The sequence below is a fragment of the Mus musculus genome, chromosome 13, assembly GCF_000001635.26.
Source record: "Mus musculus strain C57BL/6J chromosome 13, GRCm38.p6 C57BL/6J".
NCBI classification, from domain to species: domain Eukaryota; kingdom Metazoa; phylum Chordata; class Mammalia; order Rodentia; family Muridae; genus Mus; species Mus musculus.
In genome coordinates, this window is record NC_000079.6 from 55,368,968 (window position 1) to 55,390,136 (window position 21,169).

The 21,169-nt window shown below is 50.4% G+C and overlaps 1 protein-coding gene across 2 annotated transcripts; it reads left to right on the forward strand.

The window, feature by feature from the left end:
* The first annotated feature begins 764 nt into the window (after window positions 1-764).
* Rgs14 (regulator of G-protein signaling 14) lies at window positions 765-15,720 on the forward strand. Of its 2 annotated transcripts, none has more exons than NM_001360714.1 (15): window positions 765-969; window positions 9,040-9,061; window positions 9,253-9,431; window positions 9,735-9,827; window positions 9,909-10,052; window positions 10,336-10,479; window positions 10,613-10,724; window positions 11,038-11,150; window positions 11,933-12,136; window positions 13,878-13,954; window positions 14,151-14,277; window positions 14,368-14,449; window positions 14,558-14,604; window positions 14,687-14,808; window positions 15,029-15,720. In NM_001360714.1, the coding sequence occupies exons 1-15, from the start codon at window positions 925-927 to the stop codon at window positions 15,171-15,173; spliced, it is 1,656 nt and encodes a 551-aa protein (NP_001347643.1). In that variant the 5' UTR covers window positions 765-924; the 3' UTR covers window positions 15,174-15,720. The 2 variants fall into 2 exon arrangements, with proteins under 2 accessions (NP_001347643.1, NP_058038.2); NM_016758.3 differs by having other exon boundaries at window positions 14,687-14,801.
* The last annotated feature ends 5,449 nt before the right edge of the window (window positions 15,721-21,169 follow it).

A 21,169-nucleotide genomic window follows, 5' to 3' on the forward strand; every position in this document is an offset into this window, starting at 1 on the left:
ACATAGGCATGCCTATCATATGCACCCATCCAAGGCACTATACACTATCTATCTTATTTTGTTTACATTTAGATATAGATACAGACATAGTATAGATCCAGATTGAGTTTCCTGTAACTAAGTCTGACCTCAAACTGTTATTCCTGCCTCTGCCTCACAAGGGCTGGCATTACATACATGTGCTACCCTGCCCAGATTCGAGTGTGTATGCCTGAAGATTCAGGTGCCCTCGTGACACAGCATGCCCACATGCATGGTCACACAGGTGATGTGATTACCTCTTTGCTCACCTGGCTATCAGATGACAGCCTAGGGGCAGCAGTCTCCGCATGCAAACTGCCTGAGCTAGGGTTGCTAAGCATGCATAAGCCTGGGACATAGAAGGTAAATGAGTAGTGAACAATGCACTTTTGTGGATGCCTAGGACTCGGAACACATGCCCCATGTCCATGGAACCCCCCCCCAGACTGTCTGCTCCACAAGTGTCTAGTTGTATGAGCATGCACTTCAGCATGCTGACACATCCTTGGAGCCTTCAGATTGAACACTCCAGGTACCTCGCTGGGCAAAAGGAGGCTCCTGCTGGCTGTTGGTGCTTGCATGGTGTGCAACCGAGGGTGCGTTGGCGGCATGTGTGTGTGCATGAACGTGTGTGTGTGTGTGTGTGTGTGTGTGTGTGTGTGTGTGTATGAGAGTAGGAAGAGACATTCGCTCTCTTAGACCTTGCTTCTTTCTGTGGTTTGGTTTCTATAGAGACACTTCCTGTGGCAGAGAAAAGAGGTAGTGAGCTGGTGTTTCAGGATGTAAGGGCCCGGAGGAGCAGAGCTCTCTCTCTCCACTGCCTGCTTGCCACCCCAAGAGAGTGCTTCCGCGATCCTTGTGGTGGGTGGCCCCCCGTGGAGGGGACCTGTGATCAACGGCGGTATGCCAGGGAAGCCCAAGCACTTGGGTGTCCCCAACGGGCGCATGGTGAGTGTGGGCTCTGAGCCAGAGCCACAGGGAGGGGGGTGGGCACACCCAGGGTGGAGTCCAGGAGGCACACCCAGCAGGGTTGCAGAGGAGCAGGCTGGAGAAGTTGGGTACAGACAGCTGCTGGCATTGGGACCTGGTGCTGTCACCCTAGGACCCTTCCAGATGCCCTGCTAGGAGTCTGGTGCAACCCCAGGGATTAGTCCAGAACACAGCAGACTTAGGTCTCTGGTTCCACATGCAGGTTGGACTCGCTGCTCCCTCATCCGCTACTGGGATTACTGAAGTTGATTACAGAGTAGCCTGGAGATCCAGTGGTCACTTCTAAAACTTCTCAAGCCCTATGTCTCAGGCCCTCAGCCCTCCTCTCTTCATCTCACGCTCTAAGTGCCCAAGATAAGGTTTTAAGAGCAGCCCTTGCTGGATCACTGCATCAACCTGCTCCAGAGGCAGCCTGCCAGAACTAGTGTTCTTTGGGCAGCCCAGGACGGGTCAGTAAGGGCAGGACAGGAAGATCAGCTCTGTCTGGTCTATTCCTAGCTTCCAGGAAGGGTGTGTGTGTGTGTATGTGTGTGTGTGTGTGTGTGTGTGTGTGTGCGTGCAACTTAGTATAGGATGCCCTGGTTGCAGCCCTAACCCATTAGACCTTCTCCAGGCTGTTTAACTCCTGACTAGAGTTGTCTCCAAGTTTCTGGCTCTTCTTTCATTCACCAAATAGGACAGGCTGTGTTGAGCCTCCCTTTTCTCCTTAGGGACCTGGCTCACCTAGCAGGATCACTCCAGGGGGACCAAACAGTGTCCTGGTAACCTCTATCTTAAGGCCCCAGCCTAGAACCATGGGATAAAGCCAGTGGGTCCAGAATAACCTGGGATCCAGAGAGAGAGACCTGGGATCCAGTTCTAGCTCTGCTGTCTTTTCCCAAGAAAGATCCTGTCCTGTTTCGTCATCAGTAAAATGAAATAGAAACTGATCAATGTCCTGTTTGCTGAGTGCCATAATGAATATGAGACACTTGAGCATTGTAAAGGCTACGGAAGGGTTATCCTGATAACCCCTGTACTTTCATCCCCTCTTTAAGAATCTTCTATCTCATTAAACAGTTCCCACCTCTGCCTTCCAGTTCCCAAGGTTAGTTCTCATGTTTTGTCGGGAAGCCCTTTGCTGACGCCCCATGCTGTTTGGGTGGAAGGGAGACCAATTCCAAAAGTTGGCTCAGCCCCCACCCTACTTCCTCTACCACCAACCCAACTTAGAAAGTCTGTGGAGAGCCCATCCCCCTGCACCCACGCTGGGTGGGCATGGCACTTGGCTTGCTCCTCTCTAGGTGACTTGGCCACAGGGCCAAGGAGAAATAGCCCAGGCCCTCCCCGCAAAGAATAGCTGGATTGATGCTTCTGGGACAGAACCCAGAACCACACACCAGCTGAGAGGGCTGGAGATAGACCCAGCTTGTCCTTCCTGTGTCAGCTGGTGGCTTCTCTATCCAAGTCATTCAGAATAAAGAGGACAGTACAAGCTGAGTCCTGCCAAGCCCACAGCTGCCCTAGATCCTCTCGGCAATTGTCCCATATGTTTATTTCTGTCCTGTTTGGATCCGTTTTGAATCCTCTGTATGACCCCTGAAACCTCATGGTTCACAGATGTCCACTTGCTGGACAATGGGCAGCTTTGTGAGGCCATACTTGGCTGGGGCAGAGATGGGAAGACAGGCATTGGCAACGATGGTGTAGATGTGAACGAAGAGGGGCCTGTGGGCAAGGTGTCCGGCTGTTATCTCACGGGGGAGGCTTGGAGGAGCAAAACCAATATGCTGTAGAGCAGAAGGGTCACCATTTGCACACACCCGCTGAGTCCCCCCCCCCCCAGCACTGTCCTGCTTTGGTTCCTTTCCATCCCCCACCATTCCTTGCTGAGGCGCTGTCAATCATGAGCCTCATCCTTCTGGCAGTCAGCTGTCACTTAGAGAGGCTCCTAACCCCTCCCAGAGAAATCGTCTCTTGGTACCAGCTGTCACTTGGCTTGTGCATTCACTCAGGGGCTCCTCTGGGTCGTCCCACCCTGAGCCCTTAAGACCCAGGTCCCAGTCCCCAGTTAGCACTAGTCAGCGAGGCATGACAGACATGAGTGAAGAGTACTGAAACACACTTCTGGTTTGGAAGAGCTGTAGGTCAGGAGTGGGGAAAGGCTGAGAAGAGCCTCATAAGGAAAACCATCTTCTCCATTAACATCTAACACTGTAGAAGATGGTCTTTAAAACACATACAAGCTACAGGGGCAGTGGTCTGGGGGGATACTTGCACATAGGAAAACGTACAGAGGTGGTGGAGGGCTATGCCCCAAGGGAGTCTGTGAGTTTAACTTTGGGTTAGTCATAGTTCTCTTTCTGGACACTCAGAGTTGGTCCTCTGACACACTCTGGCAAAGAGACCTGAGTAGATCCATGTGCCTGTACGCTCCTGGTGTCCAACTCAGGGTCAGGGATGGCAGTGCGGGGGGTACATTGTAGAAGGGCATGTGGTGGAGAAAGCTCTACAGAGCTGGCTCAGGCTGAAGTGATCCGGTACCTAGGGTTGTATAGTTATAGACATCCACAGAGTGAAACAAGACCACAGGTCACATGCTCACCTCTGGGAAGGCACCCAGGAAGTGGGTGAAAAATCTGGAATAAAGTTTTGGTTTGAGGAAGAGTCGAGATAAGGGAGAGAGATAGCCTGATAGCTGATTGCTCTCTCCTTGAGATCTGAATCCTCTAGGGCATTCCTGGGCCTCACCTCCATTGACTTCACCCATTTGTGCCCAAGGGCTACAAGCCCTGGACCTCCAAGCTCTCCTGTCTATAAGGGAAGTGACAAGGCTGGGTGTGGTGACATGTGCCCGTAATACCGATGCTCTGAAGGCAGAGGCAGGTGGATCCACTGGAGATTAGAGGCCAGCCAGGGCTACAGAGGGGGTGCCAGGCCAGCCAAGGATACAGAGGGAGACCCTGTATCAAATACGTGTATGGAAGCAGCATAGAGAAACGTGGTGAAGTCTTCAGATTTCATCACTGACAGGCAAGCTTGGCATCTAATATTATCTCTGCCCCAATTCAACTCTATAACTTGTCTGGGCTTCAGGTTCCTTGCCTGTAAAGCAGGGTCATTAATATCTGCTGCAGGAGACAGAGATGTTGAAGGTGGAGTAAAAAGGTAGAATACATGTGGCCTGTAACACAGCTGGATCAGGAAACTCGAGGTGGCCTCCCCAGTGTCCTCAGGTACCAGAAGTCCCCTTGGAGCCACTTCCTAAGAATGAAGCGTGACAAACTAAAGCCAGAGACCACTATGGGTTAGGACTGTCACCGGCCACCACACCCTTCCTCATCCTTTCTTCCCCTTTTCCTTCATTCACTCAGCAGGGCTCCTCGAGCAGAGGTGAGAATCAGGGTCACCACTGAACCTTACTTCTCCTTGTCTTGTAGCCTGTGTAAGTCATAGCTGTGGCTCTAGACCCCACTTTGCCCTCTTTAGCCTCCCAGCAGCCCCCAGAGGCTGGGAATCGGAGCCTAGCACTCCCCTGGGGGAAATGGGCTCAAGTAAAACCAGCTATTTCAGATTCCCAAATGACTGAGCAGGAATTGGGCTCCTTTTACCCCAGCTTGAGATTCCTGTCCCTCTTCCAGTTCTGTCCCAGTTCCATTTTCAATAAAAGAAGCTGGAACAAAGAACCTGGTGCCTGGGCCAGCATCTTAGTCAAGACTGCTTAAGCATAGGGTCATAGAGGGCGCCCCTGGAGCAGGGATTTCAGATAGACTCCCTTCCCAACAAGACCTCCCCTCCAGGAGCTACCTACCAGACTTCGGGGAAGAGGGGCCCAGGGGTGAGTAGGTATAAAGGGAATGGTGAAGACTAGCATTTGGGGACAATTGATGATGGATAGGAATCCAGGAGCAGTGCCAGGAGGCTACAGAAGCAGGTACCCAGGTGGAGGAAACAGCAAAACAGGAAGCAGGGGGGTGGGGAAAAATAGAAGTTTGATAAAGTGTAGGGTGGAGTCGAGGAGGAGGCAAATGATGATGGAGGGGCGCATTAGTCAGGTACAGGTAGGGGTGTAGCTGTAACTTGGCAACAGCAATCCTACTGAGGCAGGCAAGGAATTGAATCCAGGGTGGAACAGTGGGGAGGGAAGGGCCCAGAGAAAACCTGAAGCCAGCCCTACTGAAGAGCATAGTTAATTAAAGATAATATAGAAATAAAACTCTTGAAAGCCAAACAAAATCCTAGTGCGGCTGGCTTCAATTCCAGTGCCTTTGGCTGTCAAGGACTCCTGCCCAGAGCGAGCTACCTACAAAGGCCAGGCTGACTTGGGATGGGAGACCAGCTTTATAAAGCCTAAGGATCCTTGAAGAGAGTCCTGCACTGAGATGGGGAACTGCACCAGAAAGCTTGGGGCACCACAGCTCAGGCTCTGAAGCTAGGAGCACAGCTGCAGCTCAGGAGCAGCTGGGGCTGGGGGAAGGCAGCAGTGGGGTGCAGGCAGGTGTTGGGGAAGGAAATAGCAGGCTGTCTAGGGACCTCAGGCATTGTGAAGACCTCCTACCCTAGGAATCAGGACTTGCTTCCCTAGGCTGAGAGAGGTGAAGACCTTGGAGGGGAGAGGCTATAATGATGAGGAGCATCTGGAGGAGTGCGAGACTCAGTGTGGGGAGGGGGGCGGGCACCCAGAGCATGATGTGCTGGGAGCTAGTCCTACACCCAGCTCAGGCAATTGCAAACTTTCTCTCTTTCTCAACCCCCGTGCAAGGTTGTAAAACAAGAAAAAGGCAGAGCTAGGATCTGAATCTTTATCTTGAGAGTTCAGACAATTGTGCCCTTTGTCCTCTGCCACGGTAATAAACCCAAACACCTAGTGGCATTGGCCATGGGTATTGATGCAGCAACAGCATCTGGAATGTTCTAGAACATTTACTAGATACCACAAAGTGTTTCTGAACGTCCTCTGTGTGTTTAACTCACTGGAGTGAAGCAGTCCTTTTCAGGTTTGCCCAACTTTTAGAGAGGACAGACTAAGGTAAAAAGCATGCCTGAGTATCCTTCCCAGGGTCACAGAGCCCAAAATTTAAAGTCACACAATCTAGGCATTGATTGCTTCCCATTGCCTCCAAAATAACCAAAATCCAAAAACCAACCAACCAAACAAACATAGATGTATCTGACTGGCCCCAGAATCCCTTGAGGGGAATGAGAAGACCCCGTAGGGGCGGCCACTGGCTGCTCAGGGCCAGCCAAGGATTCGACTCTGAGAAGATGCTCACAACACTCTTCACATCACTCTTAAAGAGGAGAGAGAGAAATGGAACCTGTGGGAATCTCTTCATTTTTAAACATACAAGACCCCTTTAAACTTATTTTCCCCCCTGGAGGCCAAATAATATCCTACAGTATCCTGCAGGCCAGCCCTGACTCCCACATGACCCAGGTGCTCCGAGGTTAGGAGTGGAAAGTGGAGAGCAGGGAAGGGGAGACTTTCTTACACTTGCTTCCAGTGGGATGGAAAGAAGGGACATGATGGTAGTTTCTATGACAGGGCCTAGCAAAATGTAGGAGGTACGGAGAGTGGAGGTGCAGGTATCTAAATGATGGAAGGAAGGAAGACAGGATACAGGGAAGCAGTTTCAGGACTTTTACAGTGGGGACAGAGGAGTGTCTATTTGAGACTGGCTAAGTTTGAATGGCCTATGGGGTATCCGGAGACAGGTATTGGCCAGAAGCCAGCTGAGTTTGGTTGGGGCACAAAGGACCCAGAATAGAAAGAACCAGGAAAGGGGACAGCCCACCCTGCGTGGGCGGGGTCCACAGCGGAACTGGAAAGCTTCTAGGGAGGCAGGAAAGGAACCACGAGAAACTATTGCAAGAACCCCTTCAAGGTGATGGTGGGGAGTTCTGTTTCACCAATGACTCGGGTTCTTAGAGAAGGCAGGGTTAGTATAGTATACATTGTAGCAGAGAATGAATGGACTTGGTGTGAATGACAGTGATACTCACACTGAGGCCCCTGGACCAGCAACAGAGTTACCCAGAAGCCTGTTAGAAATGGAGAGCCTCCGCCTGCCTGGTTGAGGGCTGTGTCCTGTGCCAACTCCTGCAACACATCGACTTGGTTCACAGCCATCCTCAGCTGCCCTGTAGCAGCTGCTGGGGCTTCTCTGAGTGCATTGAGCCTGGGTGTATGTCCACACATCCTGAAATCATCCCTCATTTTAAAATTAATATCCAAAAGGTTTTCTTTTTTTTTTTCCAAAAGGTTTTCAAATCAAATTTCTTCTTCTTCTTCTTCTTCTTCTTCTTCTTCTTCTTCTTCTTCTTCTTCTTCTTCTTCTTCTTCTTCTTCTTCTTCTTCTTCTCCTTCTCCTTCTCCTTCTCCTTCTCCTTCTCCTTCTCCTTCTCCTTCCTCTCTTTCTCTCTCTTTTTGTAAAATTATTAAATACTTTACAAACTAAAAATGAGCACTGGCCAAGTAGAGTCTATACCTCACCGTGGGATTTTGATGGTAGCTATTGAGTACCTGTGGACACACACACACAGACACACACACACTGTACAGGTGTATAACAGGTATAATGGAGTCAGGTGACAGGGTATATGAACGTTGAGGGGCTGGGAGTTTTTTCCCCTCAAGTTGCCTGTGAATGTGTATTTCCTGGAAAGCCTTTGAAGTTTGAAAACTGCTTTTAGATATTTGCATAGCAGCCAAAGTCAACATGTGCTGGCCTCTGGCTCTCCCTGTAAATAGTCCAGGAAACCAGCTGGTGGATGGTTACACTCAACCCCTGTCTCTTTGTTTTTAAGGAAAGGGATGCTGGCTAAGGAAAGGGACGCTGGCTGTCTTTGTTAATATATAAGCAATTTCAATTAAAGAGTGAAAGTCCAGGTGTGGAGGCATGAAATCTGTTTGTGTGCCTAAACTTTAGAAATGTGATATCTCAGGTGTGTCTATGTACTTAAGAAATTCAGAAATCTGTCTTAGAATTGTCATTTAAGACACACACAGTAATGTATGATAATAGTTTACAAAAAGTAGTTTATTCTGTGAAAAAAATTCCAGCATATTAAAAACTCCATCATTGGTTATATTAATTACAAAGACTATCACTGAGCAGTCTTACAAATTAATCTCAAGTTTTCCTTTATAAATATTTTCAATAAACAAAATGCTATTGCCTTATTAAAAAAAGAAAAAAGAAAAAGAAAGAGAGAGAGAGAGAGAAAGAAAGAAAGAAAGAAAGAAAGAAAGAAAGAGAGAGAGAGCCTCGAGTCCCATCCTGGATCTACTGAACCTGGACATCAGGAGCATCCTCCTGGTCACTCTATCAAAGTCTGATGGGCTCTGCTCTGTGCCACAAAAACCAGCATCCCATGCTGTGCCCACGGTAGGGTGGGATGAGCATCCCATGGAGAAACAGTTCAATAAGGTCACTAGCTACAGAAACATCTCTCCTCCCTCAAACACAAGATTGGCATAGCAAGTGAGCTGCTGTGTCCAAATCCTTACAGATGGTATCCACTGGAAGACGCAGGACTGAAGTCCAAGCATACCTGGACTTAACTTGCAGGGGCTGAAAGAGAAAGAAGGGAACCAGGGGCCACTAGAAAGAACCCCGAGTAAGTCCCAGCACACAGTGATTGCCGCATGATGGAAAGGGACTAGGGCAGCCTGAACAAAACCCTAGGCAATAATGACTATCTGGAGCCAGTTAGCCATACTCTCTAGGGAGAAAATACAGTCCCAGCTCACTGGAGATCTGCCCAGTGTGGCTCCTTCAAACTCATTATAGGAGCCGGGCGTGGTGGCCCACACCTTTAATCCCAGCACTCAGGAGGCAGAGGCGGGCGGATTTCTGAGTTTGAGGCCAGCCTGATCTACAAAGTGAGTTCCAGGACAGCCAGGGCTACACAGAGAAACCCTGCCTCAGAAAACAAAACAAAACAAAACAAAACAAAACATAAAAAAAAACCACCACCAACAACAAAACAACTCGTTATAGGGCTTATAGGGCTCTACTCTGATTTTCTACCTTGGGTCTCTCCTAGGTTCTGGCTGTCTCAGATGGAGGTGAGTGACAGATTTGTGGATGAGGGAGCAAGGGAGGGAGCCACAGGGAGGTGGAACTGTGTGGACACTCCCATCCACTTGTTGATCTCTCAGGTAATCATACCTGCAGAGCAGATGCCTGCCTGCAAGGGGGATTGGGCCCCAGGCTGAGGAAGCAAAAGGCTCACCCTAACTTATCCATCTCTCTGCAGAACTGACCAGCACTGCAGGTTCCCAGGCCCAGGGTGAGGGCAGAGGCAGCTCTCTCAGCATCCACAGCCTCCCTAGTGGCCCCAGCAGCCCCTTCTCCACCGAGGAGCAGCCTGTGGCCAGCTGGGCCCAGTCCTTTGAGCGGCTGCTGCAAGACCCACGGGGTCTGGCTTACTTCACTGTAAGCCCTGGGGTAGGGTGGAATGGGGGAGGGCAGGTGCCACTGCAGAAAGGGGGTTCAGGTTGGCCAGAGTGCTGCTTCTCTCTGTGGTCCCTGTCTTTGGCATCCTTTCCTTCATCACCAAGCTGGGAACTCTCCTTTCTTGTCCTCATCTCTGTTTCTTATTTTCTTCCGGTACCCCAGAGCTGGCACCATCTGTCTGTCTTGTCTGGTCTCTTGGCCTCCGTGTCTGTCCCAGTCTTTGAACGCGTCCCTCAACCAGTCTGTGTCTGAAGGCCTTTCTTCCCCTTTTCCTCATGCCAGGAGTTCCTGAAGAAGGAATTCAGCGCAGAGAACGTAACTTTCTGGAAAGCCTGCGAACGTTTCCAGCAGATCCCAGCCAGCGACACCAAGCAGGTGCAGAGAAAGATGGGACAGATGGGTGGGGACTAGGGCCTGGGGCATACCCCCTGACCTTTTCTGGTCCCTCATCCCTAGCTAGCTCAGGAGGCCCACAACATCTACCACGAGTTCCTATCCAGCCAGGCGCTGAGCCCAGTGAACATCGACCGACAGGCCTGGCTTAGTGAGGAGGTGCTGGCCCAGCCCCGGCCAGATATGTTCCGAGCACAGCAGCTTCAGGTGAGGGAACCAGAGGGAACGAACACTCAACAGGCCCAGACACAGGGGCGGAGTCCAAGTCGGAAGGGAAGGGGCAATTGCCTTGAAGGGCGGGGTCAAGAGTAGGGGCGGGTCTCAGACGCCAGGTAAATGACTGGTTTGGGGGAGGCAGGGCTTGGGGTTTCCCTGCTTGAACTGGCTAGGGCGGGACCTGGGACTGGAGAGATGCAGGCAGAACCCAACATCCAGCCCTCCACTGTCCTCTCCTGGTACCAATCACCACTCACACTCGCTGGCCAAGCAGATCTTCAATTTGATGAAGTTCGACAGCTATGCGCGCTTCGTCAAATCCCCGCTGTACCAAGAGTGCCTGCTGGCGGAGGCCGAGGGACGCCCCCTGCGGGAACCTGGCTCCTCACACCTCGGGAGCCCGGACACAGCGAGGAAGGTGCGGACAGGGGTGGCAGGGGACGGGATGGGGCAAAGGCTGCGGACAGTCTCAGGAAGGGTCTTCCTCAGACCTAGATCCGTGTTGGGGGCTGGGGCGCTGCTCCGCACTAGAGTCGTCCCTGTGTCCCCAGAAGCCAAAGCTGAAGCCTGGGAAGTCACTGCCGCTGGGCGTGGAAGAGTTGGGGCAGCTGCCACTCGCTGAGGGCCCTTGTGGCCGCCCTCTCCGCAAGTCCTTTCGTAGAGGTGAGACCAGGCGCTGGCCCTAGAATGATGCCGCCAGGAAATCTGGGCTAATTTTGGGACCGCCCTTTTCTTCCTATCTGACCCAGTCTGCAATAAGGCAAAACCCAAATCCCAAAACGTAGGCTCTTGAGACCATCTAGTTTCTCAAGGAAACTAGGTGCTTCCATGAAGTTGGCTACACAGAGACACACCTAGGGACCCACACACTTTAAGTCCTCGAAGGATGACTCCAAACAAGGCCCATCCAAAGGGAGGGCCTAGTCAGCGGGATGGTGAGAGAAAGAAAGTCTCTACATTGCTGACTTTCCCTTAGAGATGACAGGTGGAGCCATGAATTCGGCCCTGCGACGAGAGTCTCAAGGGTCCCTGAATTCTTCTGCCAGTCTGGACCTGGGTTTCCTTGCCTTTGTGAGCAGCAAATCTGAGGTGAGCCGGCCTTTGAGAGACGCTGTCTTCATGGGTTCCAGCATTCACAGTGGACAGCTACACTTCCACTCATAGCTTGCTCCACAAAGCCATCCCCTGATACACACACACACACACACCCCTTTCTCTCCGTGCCAGATAGAGTGGTCTCTGTACATACCATGGATGCACATGCTCATCTGGGAGAAGTATGTGTGCGCGTGTATGTGTGTGTGACTGTGTATGTTTGTGCGTGTGTGTGGGGGTCTCGGGGTATCCTGTATGTGTGTGGCTAGTTAGGGGAGCTATCTTTGAGTGTCCAATGTTTTTTGTTTGTTTGTTGATTTGGTTGGGTTTTGGGAGGTGGCAGGGTGCGTTGATTTGTTTGTTTAGTTGGTTTTTTATTTTGTTTTTTTGAGACAGGTTTTTTTTTATTGGATATTTTCTTTATTTACATTTCAAATGTTATCCCCTTTCCCAGTACCTCTATCCCCAGGGAACCCCCTATCCCACCCCTGGTTTTTAGTTTTTTGAGCTAGGGTTTCTCTGTGTAGCCCTGTCTGTTTTGGAACTCACTCTGTAGTCCAGGCATGCTTTGAACTCAGAGATCTGTCTACTTCTGCTTCCAAGGACTAGGATCAAAGGCATGTACCACCAAGCCTGGCTGAGTGTCTGCACATTTGAGTGGACGTGTGTTTGCAGAGCAAGACATGTCTTTACCTGCTTCCAAGTGGACATGCTTGTGTCCCAGCATGCCCTCACCTGTATACGTACAGCCTCTGCCCATTTTTGCCTACAACCAGAGTCACCGGAAGAGCCTTGGAAGTGGAGAGAGTGAGAGCGAGAGTCGGCCGGGGAAGTATTGCTGCGTGTATCTACCTGACGGCACGGCTTCCTTGGCCCTGGCTCGACCTGGCCTCACCATCCGAGACATGCTGGCAGGCATCTGTGAGAAGAGAGGCCTCTCTCTGCCTGACATTAAGGTCTACCTGGTGGGCAATGAACAGGTGCGAGCACGGACTCCCCAGCTCTTGTCTCCTTTCTGATCATGACCTGGTTCTTTTCTTAATCCTCTGCACCCCTATTTCTAAGTCCATTCTCTATCACCTACCCCTTCCTACCTTGTTTATATACCTATTCCTTCTGTGTCCAAGTCTGCGGGGGTTCCAGTACCAACCCCTCATTCATTCTCAGACACTCATCCATATCCCATAAGAATCCTACACACACACAAACCCACCCCGCCATCCTGGTTCCCAGCTTTCCCCATTATCCTACTCTGATGGCTTCCAGGAGGTAAAGCTGCCCCCACACTTCACACTGCCATCCCCACAGGCCCCACCCCTGAGGTTGCCATTGGGTGATTCCCTCACCTCTGCCATCAGAAGTATCCACTGAACCTAATCCCCGAGTGTGAATGAGCATGGAGCTTGTAAGGTCCAGGGAAACTCATGCAAGGGGGTGCCACCATGTAAGGGGGCCCCCAGGGGGTGCTACCATGTAAGGGGCCCCCAGGGGAGCAATGCTACTCCAGGGGAAGTGACAGGAAGTCATTCAAGCCCCAAGAGGCAGCCAAGGTCTATGAGGAGAACTGGCTGGGAGGCTGGGTTTTGCTAAGTCCAGGCAGCAGGTAAGCCAAGCAGGAGGCGATTACTAGTGAAAGCTCTGGAGAGTCCCTTCCAGGGGAGGTGGTGAGTCTGGCCAGAAGGCTTGGAGAGCAGCTAAGGGGAACTGTAAGGAGAGGACATTCCAGGTAGAGGGTGGGGGGAGGAGGTGTCTGCAGGACAGGCTTAGGGAGCTGGGGTGTGGGGGTGTTAGGGCAGCAATGGGAGGCGCTCTGCCCACTTTCTCAGACCACCAGAACAGCTGCCAACAGCCCAGATGGGCTTCTGTGCCTGCTAAATATAATTCCACCACCCACCTCCCACCTGTGCCTGTGCCTCAGCACAGCCTACTGTCTGGGAGAGTCTCCACACTCCCTTTTAAGCCCGCCCCCCCCAACACACACACTTTCTATGCTGGTACAGACCGTAGTAGGCTTGTCTGTATACCTACTATGTGTCGGGACTATACCAAATGCTTTACATCTTTCTGGTCTGATGTGCGCGTTGGGGGTGGGGCTGACCTAGGCATGAAGGAGGCAAGAGACAAGGTCAAGTGGCTAACAAAGGCCAGTGCTGAGGGGAAGTGTATGCAGACGGTCTGCTTGAGTTTCCCATACCTGAAGGAAGGGCACACACTCTGTGAACCAGGGCCCATGCTTCATCCTTTTTAAGAATCCCCAGTAACTTGCATGCCCACATCCCTGTATTTCCCTAAACCATATTTTTCCCAACTTCATCTAGCATTCCCAAACATCTTCCACTCGTTTCTTTCTTCTTCATTTTTTTCAACAGGGTCTTACCATGTAACCCTGGCTGTCCTGAAACTTGCTATGTAGCCCAGGTTGGCTTTAAACTCCATCAGCCTCTTCCTCCTAAGTGCTGGTGATAAAGGCGTATATGCCCATGCCACCATGCCCAGAGCATCTTCCACTCTTAGGGTCCCTTAGCTTTGGTCTGATTAGGCTTAAACCCTACTGGTCCTTACCCCATCTGCCTCTTCCACCTTCTGTTATTCATGGGCTGGTCCTTCTGATCTTTAGGGTACTTGTGGCCATAGGAGGAAATGAAGGTGGTTTCCAAGTTTCCTCAGGGGATGGTTTGGGCTGGAGGGAGGGGATTCTTAGACCCTGCCTGGCATCTGCAGAAGGCCCTGGTCCTGGATCAGGATTGCACCGTGCTGGCAGACCAGGAAGTGCGACTGGAAAACAGGATCACCTTCCAGTGAGTGCCCTACCCTAAATCTCAGTCTACTGGTCCCCAAATCTCAGATCTCATTCTGGGCAAGGAGCTCTGCCCCTAGGCTAAAGCCCCACCCCTAAACGGTTGCACTCTCCCATTTAGCTTTGTCCCCTTTGGATTTATTTGGGGGAAAGGGGCCTGGGTCTCTGTCAGTCTGCAGCTCTAGGGTCCCGTGCAGGCTGGAGTTGGTCGGCCTGGAGCGAGTGGTCCGGATCTCAGCTAAGCCCACCAAGCGTCTGCAAGAGGCGCTGCAGCCCATCCTGGCTAAGCATGGCCTGAGCCTGGACCAGGTGGTACTGCACAGGGTAAGTGATGGAGCTGGAGATCAAGAAAGAGCCAGAGCAGCAGGGAAGGTTTGGTGGTCAAGCCCTCAAGCTGATAACATCTTTCTGTAGCCAGGAGAGAAGCAGCCCATGGATTTGGAGAATCCAGTGAGCTCAGTGGCCTCACAGACACTGGTTTTGGACACTCCTCCGGGTAAGTGATGTTTATACCCTGGGACTTGGTTCCCCAGTGTGCCTCTGGCACAGGAGGAGGGGCTTCTGAGAGGAAGGTCAAACTCAACAGTGGTGCTGTCCGTTATAGATGCAAAGATGAGTGAAGCCAGAAGCATATCCCCCTGCCGCAGTCAGGTAACTGAGAGCCTCGGGGTCTCCTTTCCTACTCTCTGCTTCTCCCCTCCTAGTTGTGCCCCTGACCCCCACTTTCTTGCAGGGATGCCTCCCAAGAACCCAGACCAAGGACAGTCACCTTCCCCCATCGTCCTCCAGTTTGCTGGTAGAAGATGCCAGTAGTTCTACTGGGAACCGGCAGACCTGTGACATTGAAGGTGCCCTGTGAGGACAATGGGAGTTATGGGATGAGAGAAGTGGGTTGAGAATCATGGAGGGTGGCATCAGAGAGGCCTGAGCTAAGGCTGGGGCTAAAGACCATGAGCCCTGGAATATACTGATAGTCTGGAGTCAGGAGGCTCTCGTCATAGCAGGCAGCAGAATGGTCAAGCATTGGTGTAGGTGCTTTGGCCATATCGGCCCCTGACTCTGTGGCTCCCTCCAGGCCTGGTGGAGCTGCTGAATCGGGTGCAGAGCAGCGGGGCCCACGATCAGAGAGGACTTCTTCGCAAAGAGGACCTGGTCCTTCCAGAATTTCTGCAGCTTCCTTCCCAAAGACCAGGCTCTCGGGAGGCTCCACCATAGACTGAATCAACTATTCAGCCCAGGGAGGGCCCTTCAGACTCCACCACCCACCCGGTCCTCTGGCATCTGTGTAACAATCCAGGCTATCTGCATGGTGCCTGGGCAAACCAAGCATGCCACGGGTCTGTGCTGCATGCCCTATCTGTACCATGAGTGTCTTTGGCTCCTTTCTGCTATGGGCAGGCCCCCAGAAAGGGCCAGGAGGGGGTGGCTAACTGTTCTCTCATAGGTTTGCCTACCCATTCCTCCCAGTAGGCCATCAAGAGGAGGTGGGCCTAGTTCCTTGGCATAAGCATAGTGAACACAAACGGGTGACTTTGGCAGTGCCAGCCTCCTCAACTTGTTCTAGGCTTTAGCAGGGGGCAGGAAGGAGGGGCTGGCCCCTCCTTAAAGAGTTGATATAAGTAAGACCTGGGTGTACTGGTGAGCAACCCCTCCCTCCATCCACAGACTCTACTGTACATATGGATTTTATGGTTGGCTTGGGGCAGCTGGGTTTGTCCTGGATATATGGTACTGTTATATAATAATAATAATTATCATTATTATTCAGCCATGAGGTGTGTTTCTTGTATGACACTCTGCCCTCTGTGGTCTCACTACCCCACTGCCTCTGTTCCAGGCCAGGAAGTTTTGGGGAGCCTTAATGTATACCTACTGACTTCCTGTTTTCAGAATCTCTCTCCTCAAGGCATAGGCTAGAGAAGACAGGGAGGAGTGGGTAGGGGGGCGGGCAGAATGGAATGGAGAGGAGAGGATACGAGCCTCTCGCCACCACCTCTGCTCCTTTGCCATCACCCAGCTGCTCCACAGTAAACACGGGACATGAATGTATCCTTTTTGTTGCTGTTCTGTTTCTATCAGGGATACAATGTATCTCCATGTACACTACCGAGGGCTCCTTAGGAGGCATTGAAAGCTCCTCGGTGGAACTAGGCTGGGCTGTGTATTCTTTTCCTCTTCCGCTTTGGCTGGTAGGTAGCCCATCTCTAGGCAGCCAGGGAAGGCAGGGAGAGAAGGAAGGAGGACTTTTCAGAAAGTCTCAGCCTCCAGGAGAGAAGCCCAACCTGTTCCCACCTAGGGCGGTAAGTGTGAAGGAAGCTACGTGGCTTTATTTGACTGAAATGGGCTCCTAGGCTTCTAGGGTGAGCTGATGACGTAGGACTGGCCAGCCACATATTCCATTCCCCGTGGGCAGAGTTTGGCTCAGAGGTTGTTGTCTAAAGCTACTCTGATAAGAATCCTAATCCCCCGGGACTTGAGAGGTGGCTCAGTGGTTAAGAGCACTGACCCCTCTCACAGAGGAGCCTGAGGTTGATTCTCAGCACCCACTTGGCAGCTAACAACCAACATCCTCTTCTGGCCTTCATAAATACTTCATAAATACATACATAGTGCCCAGACATACATGCAGGCAAAACACCCAGACACATAAAATAAAAAAGAGGTGAATCATTTTATCTTAATCCCAATTCTATTGGCTTATCTTCTACCACCTTCTGAGCATCTGCACAAAGGCCTTTGCACAGAAGGCAACTCAGGAAAGCAGGATTGAGGTGGTGGCCATCCTGTCACTTCACCCATGCCTGTAATGGCCACTTCCTGACTTTTACCTTAGGCAAGCCAGTAAGTTCTTCCTGGGAGTGTGAGCTTGTTACAGCGAGGTGGGTTTCTAAGACCCACAACTACAAGAACCCTGCTTCCCTGACCAGCTTGGCAGGCAGGAATAGGCTCAAGGAAGAATGGGGGAGCAAGAGGCATTGAGGGACTGTGTAGTGCTAGGGTATGTGTGTGGTGTTAGGAGTGGAGGAGGGAGAGAAATTGCTGTTGCTAAAATAGCTTCCCTGGGAAAGATGTAAACAGCATCCACCATCCTCCTAAAGTCCCAACAAGAACAAAGAACAATTCCCCAAAATTCCTCCAGAAACGTGGGTCATTTAATCATCCACACAGGGAAGTTAGCACCCTGAAGGAACGATGGTATCTTGGTTAGGGTTTTATTGTTTTGATCAGACACCATGACCACAGCAAGTCTTATAAGGACAACATTTAACTGGGGCTGGCTTACAGGTTCAGAAGTTCAGTCCATTATCATCTATAGATGCATCTATATATGCATGGCAGCATCCAGGCAGACATGGGGCTGGAGGAGCCGAGAATTCTAATCTTCATCCAAAGGCAGACCAGAGAAGACTGGCTTCCAGGCAGGCCATGCCCACAGTGACACACTTCCTCCATCAAGGCCACACCTCCTAATAGTGCCACTCCCTGGGCCAAGCATATTCAAACCACCACAGATGGCTTCTCCATGGCTCTGTAGTTGGAGACTCAACCCTCTCATCCTATTAGCTTTGTCTTCTAGCTTCTCCCCTAGAGCCACACAGTCAGGAAAGAATTCCTTACATCTAGTTGGAGGGGTGACCAGAAACTCAGTTGAGAGTCCCCATGACCTCCCATGGCCTTCCTGTGAGGAAAGTAAACAGCCAGTAGGCCCAGCCATGACGTTTTCCCAGCAGGCTTAGCAGAACTCCTGAAGACACCGGCTGTTTGGCTCACAGGACAGTCTTGTATGACAATCCTCATACAACAATCTTTATCTTTTCCCTATCAGTCACAGAACTTTGCTCTAATTTCCTTGGACATACAGGAAGAGACTCTGACATTTGCTCCAGAGAGAGAGCAGGGTGAGATGGGCAGTCTCCCCAAAGCTGGCGGACCCTACAGGCCAAGTTTCCCTGCCAAGAAACCCTGCGCCTTCGCAATGATACATTGTACACTTTGGGCCGGGTAAAAGCTGAAGGAGCCAGGAGAACAGCTCTTCTCCTGCTGGGGGAAGCTTAAACTTGTTGAGATCCCTGATGGGGGATAAAAGCTAGACTGCGTGGGTTGTTGAGGGCAGACTGCCACTGAGACTTCACTAATGCTCAGGATGCTGGATGCAGAGGCGTGGTCCCAGGAGGACTGTGTGGTATCAATGCTTACTGAGGAGCCATGGCTGTCTTAGGGGAGGGCATATTGACATGACTGTCCAGTTCTGGAGGCAAGTCAGGAGTTTCTGTTAAAAACCAGAAGTAGGGCCGGAAAGATGTCTCAGCAATTAAGAGCCTTCACAGTGCAGTTCTGAAAACCAGAGTTCTAATCTCAGCATCCATGTACCAACCTGGGCATCCTGTGCACGCCTGTGAGGCCAGTGCCGACTGAGGTAGAGACAAGAGGACCACCGGGGCTTTCAGAATAAATGTGAGTCCCAAGTTCTGAGAGAGACCATGCCTTCAAGGAATAGGCAGAAGATGATGGATAAGGACCCACAATGCCCTGTTGTGGTCTCTATATGTGTGCACAGGTGCACATGCACAGAGACAGAGACACAGAGAGAGAGACACACAGGGACAGATACACACACAGAGAAACACACACAGACACACAGACACACACAGAGATACACACAGAGAACACACACAGACACATACAGACACACACACAAACATTCCCTCCCCCCTGCCCCCGGAGACAGGGTTTCTCTGTGTAGCCCTGGCTGTCCTGGAACTCAGAAATCCACCTGCCTCTGCCTCCCAAGTACAGGGATTAAAGGCGTGTGCAATTAATGCCCAGCTGTCAATAAATACATCTTTAAAAAATAAAATAAAAATAAAAAAGCAGTACCACTAAAGACTCACTCAGTCTGTTCAGAAGGCTGGCCATCTCTATAGCACCATTTATGATACAAAACCTGGCAAACAATCAAAGGTGGCTAGGGTGTTGGGATAGAAAAACCCACTGTGACATGTCCATGCTCCACTGTGTCACATAGTGTCTGACATGATACCTGTCTTCGTCTACTTTCTGTTGCTATAACTGAATAACACACACTGGACAATTTATAAGGAATAAAGGTTTACCGGCAAAGGGTGTAGCTCAGTGGTTAAACATATGCTTAGCGTCCTTGAGGTCTCTGTCACCAGAAATAAAATAAAATAAAATAAAATAAAAATAGAAGTTCATTTATCTCACAGTTCAGGAATGTGGGACAGGAATGTGGGACCTCTGTGGTGGTTTGAATATGCTTGGCCCAGGGAGTGGCATTATTAGAAAGTGTGGCCCTATTGGTGTAGGTCTATCACTGTGGGTGTGGGCTTTATGACCCACATCCTAGCTGCCTGGAAGTCAGTCTTCTCCTAGCAGCCTTCAGATGAAGATGTAGAACTCTCAGCTCTTCCTGCACCATGCCTGCCTGAACACTGCCATGTTCCTGTGTTGATAATGAACTGAACCTCTGAACCTGTAAGCCAGCCCTGATTAAATGCTGTCCTTATAAGCGTTGCCTTGGTCATGGTATCTGTTCACAGCAGTAAAACCCTAACTAAGACAACATCCCAGAGCGTGGTGCTGGCACCTGGAGAGCCCCTTCTTACCAAACTGTAACGTGGTAGGGGACATGCACAGTGAGACAAGACAGCAAGCTAGCAAAGCGATGCTTGGAAACAAAGTCACTCCCCAATCACCCATCAATCCACACATTGACCAATCCATTCATGACACCGGGTCCTTCGGAATCCAATCAATTCTCCCCATATCCTGCCTCTCAGATGTGGCTCTTACCTGCAATTCCAGCACTGCGAGGCTGAGGTGGGTGAGACAGTGAGTTCAGGCAGCCTGGACTATATAACAATTTCCAGGCAAGCCTGGGCTACAGCATAAGGTGAGAGAGTTCACAGAGGGCATTCACAAATTCCCAATATAAATGTTTAGGAAAAACATTCCCAAGCCATCATACTGGTATCTGTATATAAAAACACACAAGACACTAGCAAATGTACAGAAAGGAGAGAATGTTCGAGAAGTATAAAACTGATAAAGAAGATCGAGAAAGGTACCAGCATTATCCCAGGATTAGGAAGAGTAGTCAAAGGTCTAGCTTAGCTTTAATTTTCTTACAGATACAATTTTAAATAATTTAATTGCTATAAAGAACTCCCCAAGAATCCCTCTTTATTTCTGCTGGACAGCCATTCTTGGTAGAATTTAATACTTATTTGGAGACTTGAAAGCGTCCTCACTCTTGGCCCATTTGGTTGGCTCGTATGCCCTTCTACCGTCATCCCCTCTGCTCTTTCCTTATCAGATAACCTTGGTGACTTTTCTTTTTTTTTTCATTATTTAGAGAATACTTTATTAGTTTTTGTAATCAAACCCATGTAGATAAGACCTTACATATTTAATACAGTGCGTTACCCCTGTACAAATGGAAAAAAAAATTAAGTTCAACATTTCTAGACCAATATGGCTGTTAATTTCTGTACAATGCCAACTCAACACAGTAAACTGGGATACATTTTTCCAAAGTTGACAGCACAGCTAGAGTTTCCAAAAAATTCAAATTATATATATGTATATATATTTATATTTATATAAAAAGACTTGGTGACTTCTCTTTGGAGAGAAATGAGCAAGTCCCTATTCATCCCAGATGGGGTACCAACAACAGACCAATAAAATGATTTCACTCAAGTCTAACTTCCTGACCAGTGAATTTAATGTTTTTACAGGAGCACATGTGTAGCTTAAACAGAGCATTCCCGCCAACCATTATAAAATATTTAAATACTCTGACAAGAGGAGGGGCCTCAGGGTTCCTCTCGGGCTCTCTGGGGAGCTCCTTGTGGGCTGCCATATCAGCTGTCTTGTGTGGGCAGCCTCAGTTGTTCTGGTTTGGAGATGCACGGCATCCTGCAGGGCCCAGTGCCATAAGAACTGGTGTGAGGTACTCCCACTGGTGTGAGGTGCTCCTTTCTCCTTTCTCCCAGCTGCTTCACTCCAAGAATCCCTCAAGGTCTTGGGCCTTCACCAGCCTAACCCGGCCTCATCTTCAGGAAGAGGACGCCACACCTACAGCTTCCTCCCCTACCAGCTCATTAATCCATGGGCTTTATTTCACAGCCACTGACACACACTGATTCAAAGGTGGGCAGGGAAGATGGGACAGAGCTGTCCACCTGCCCCC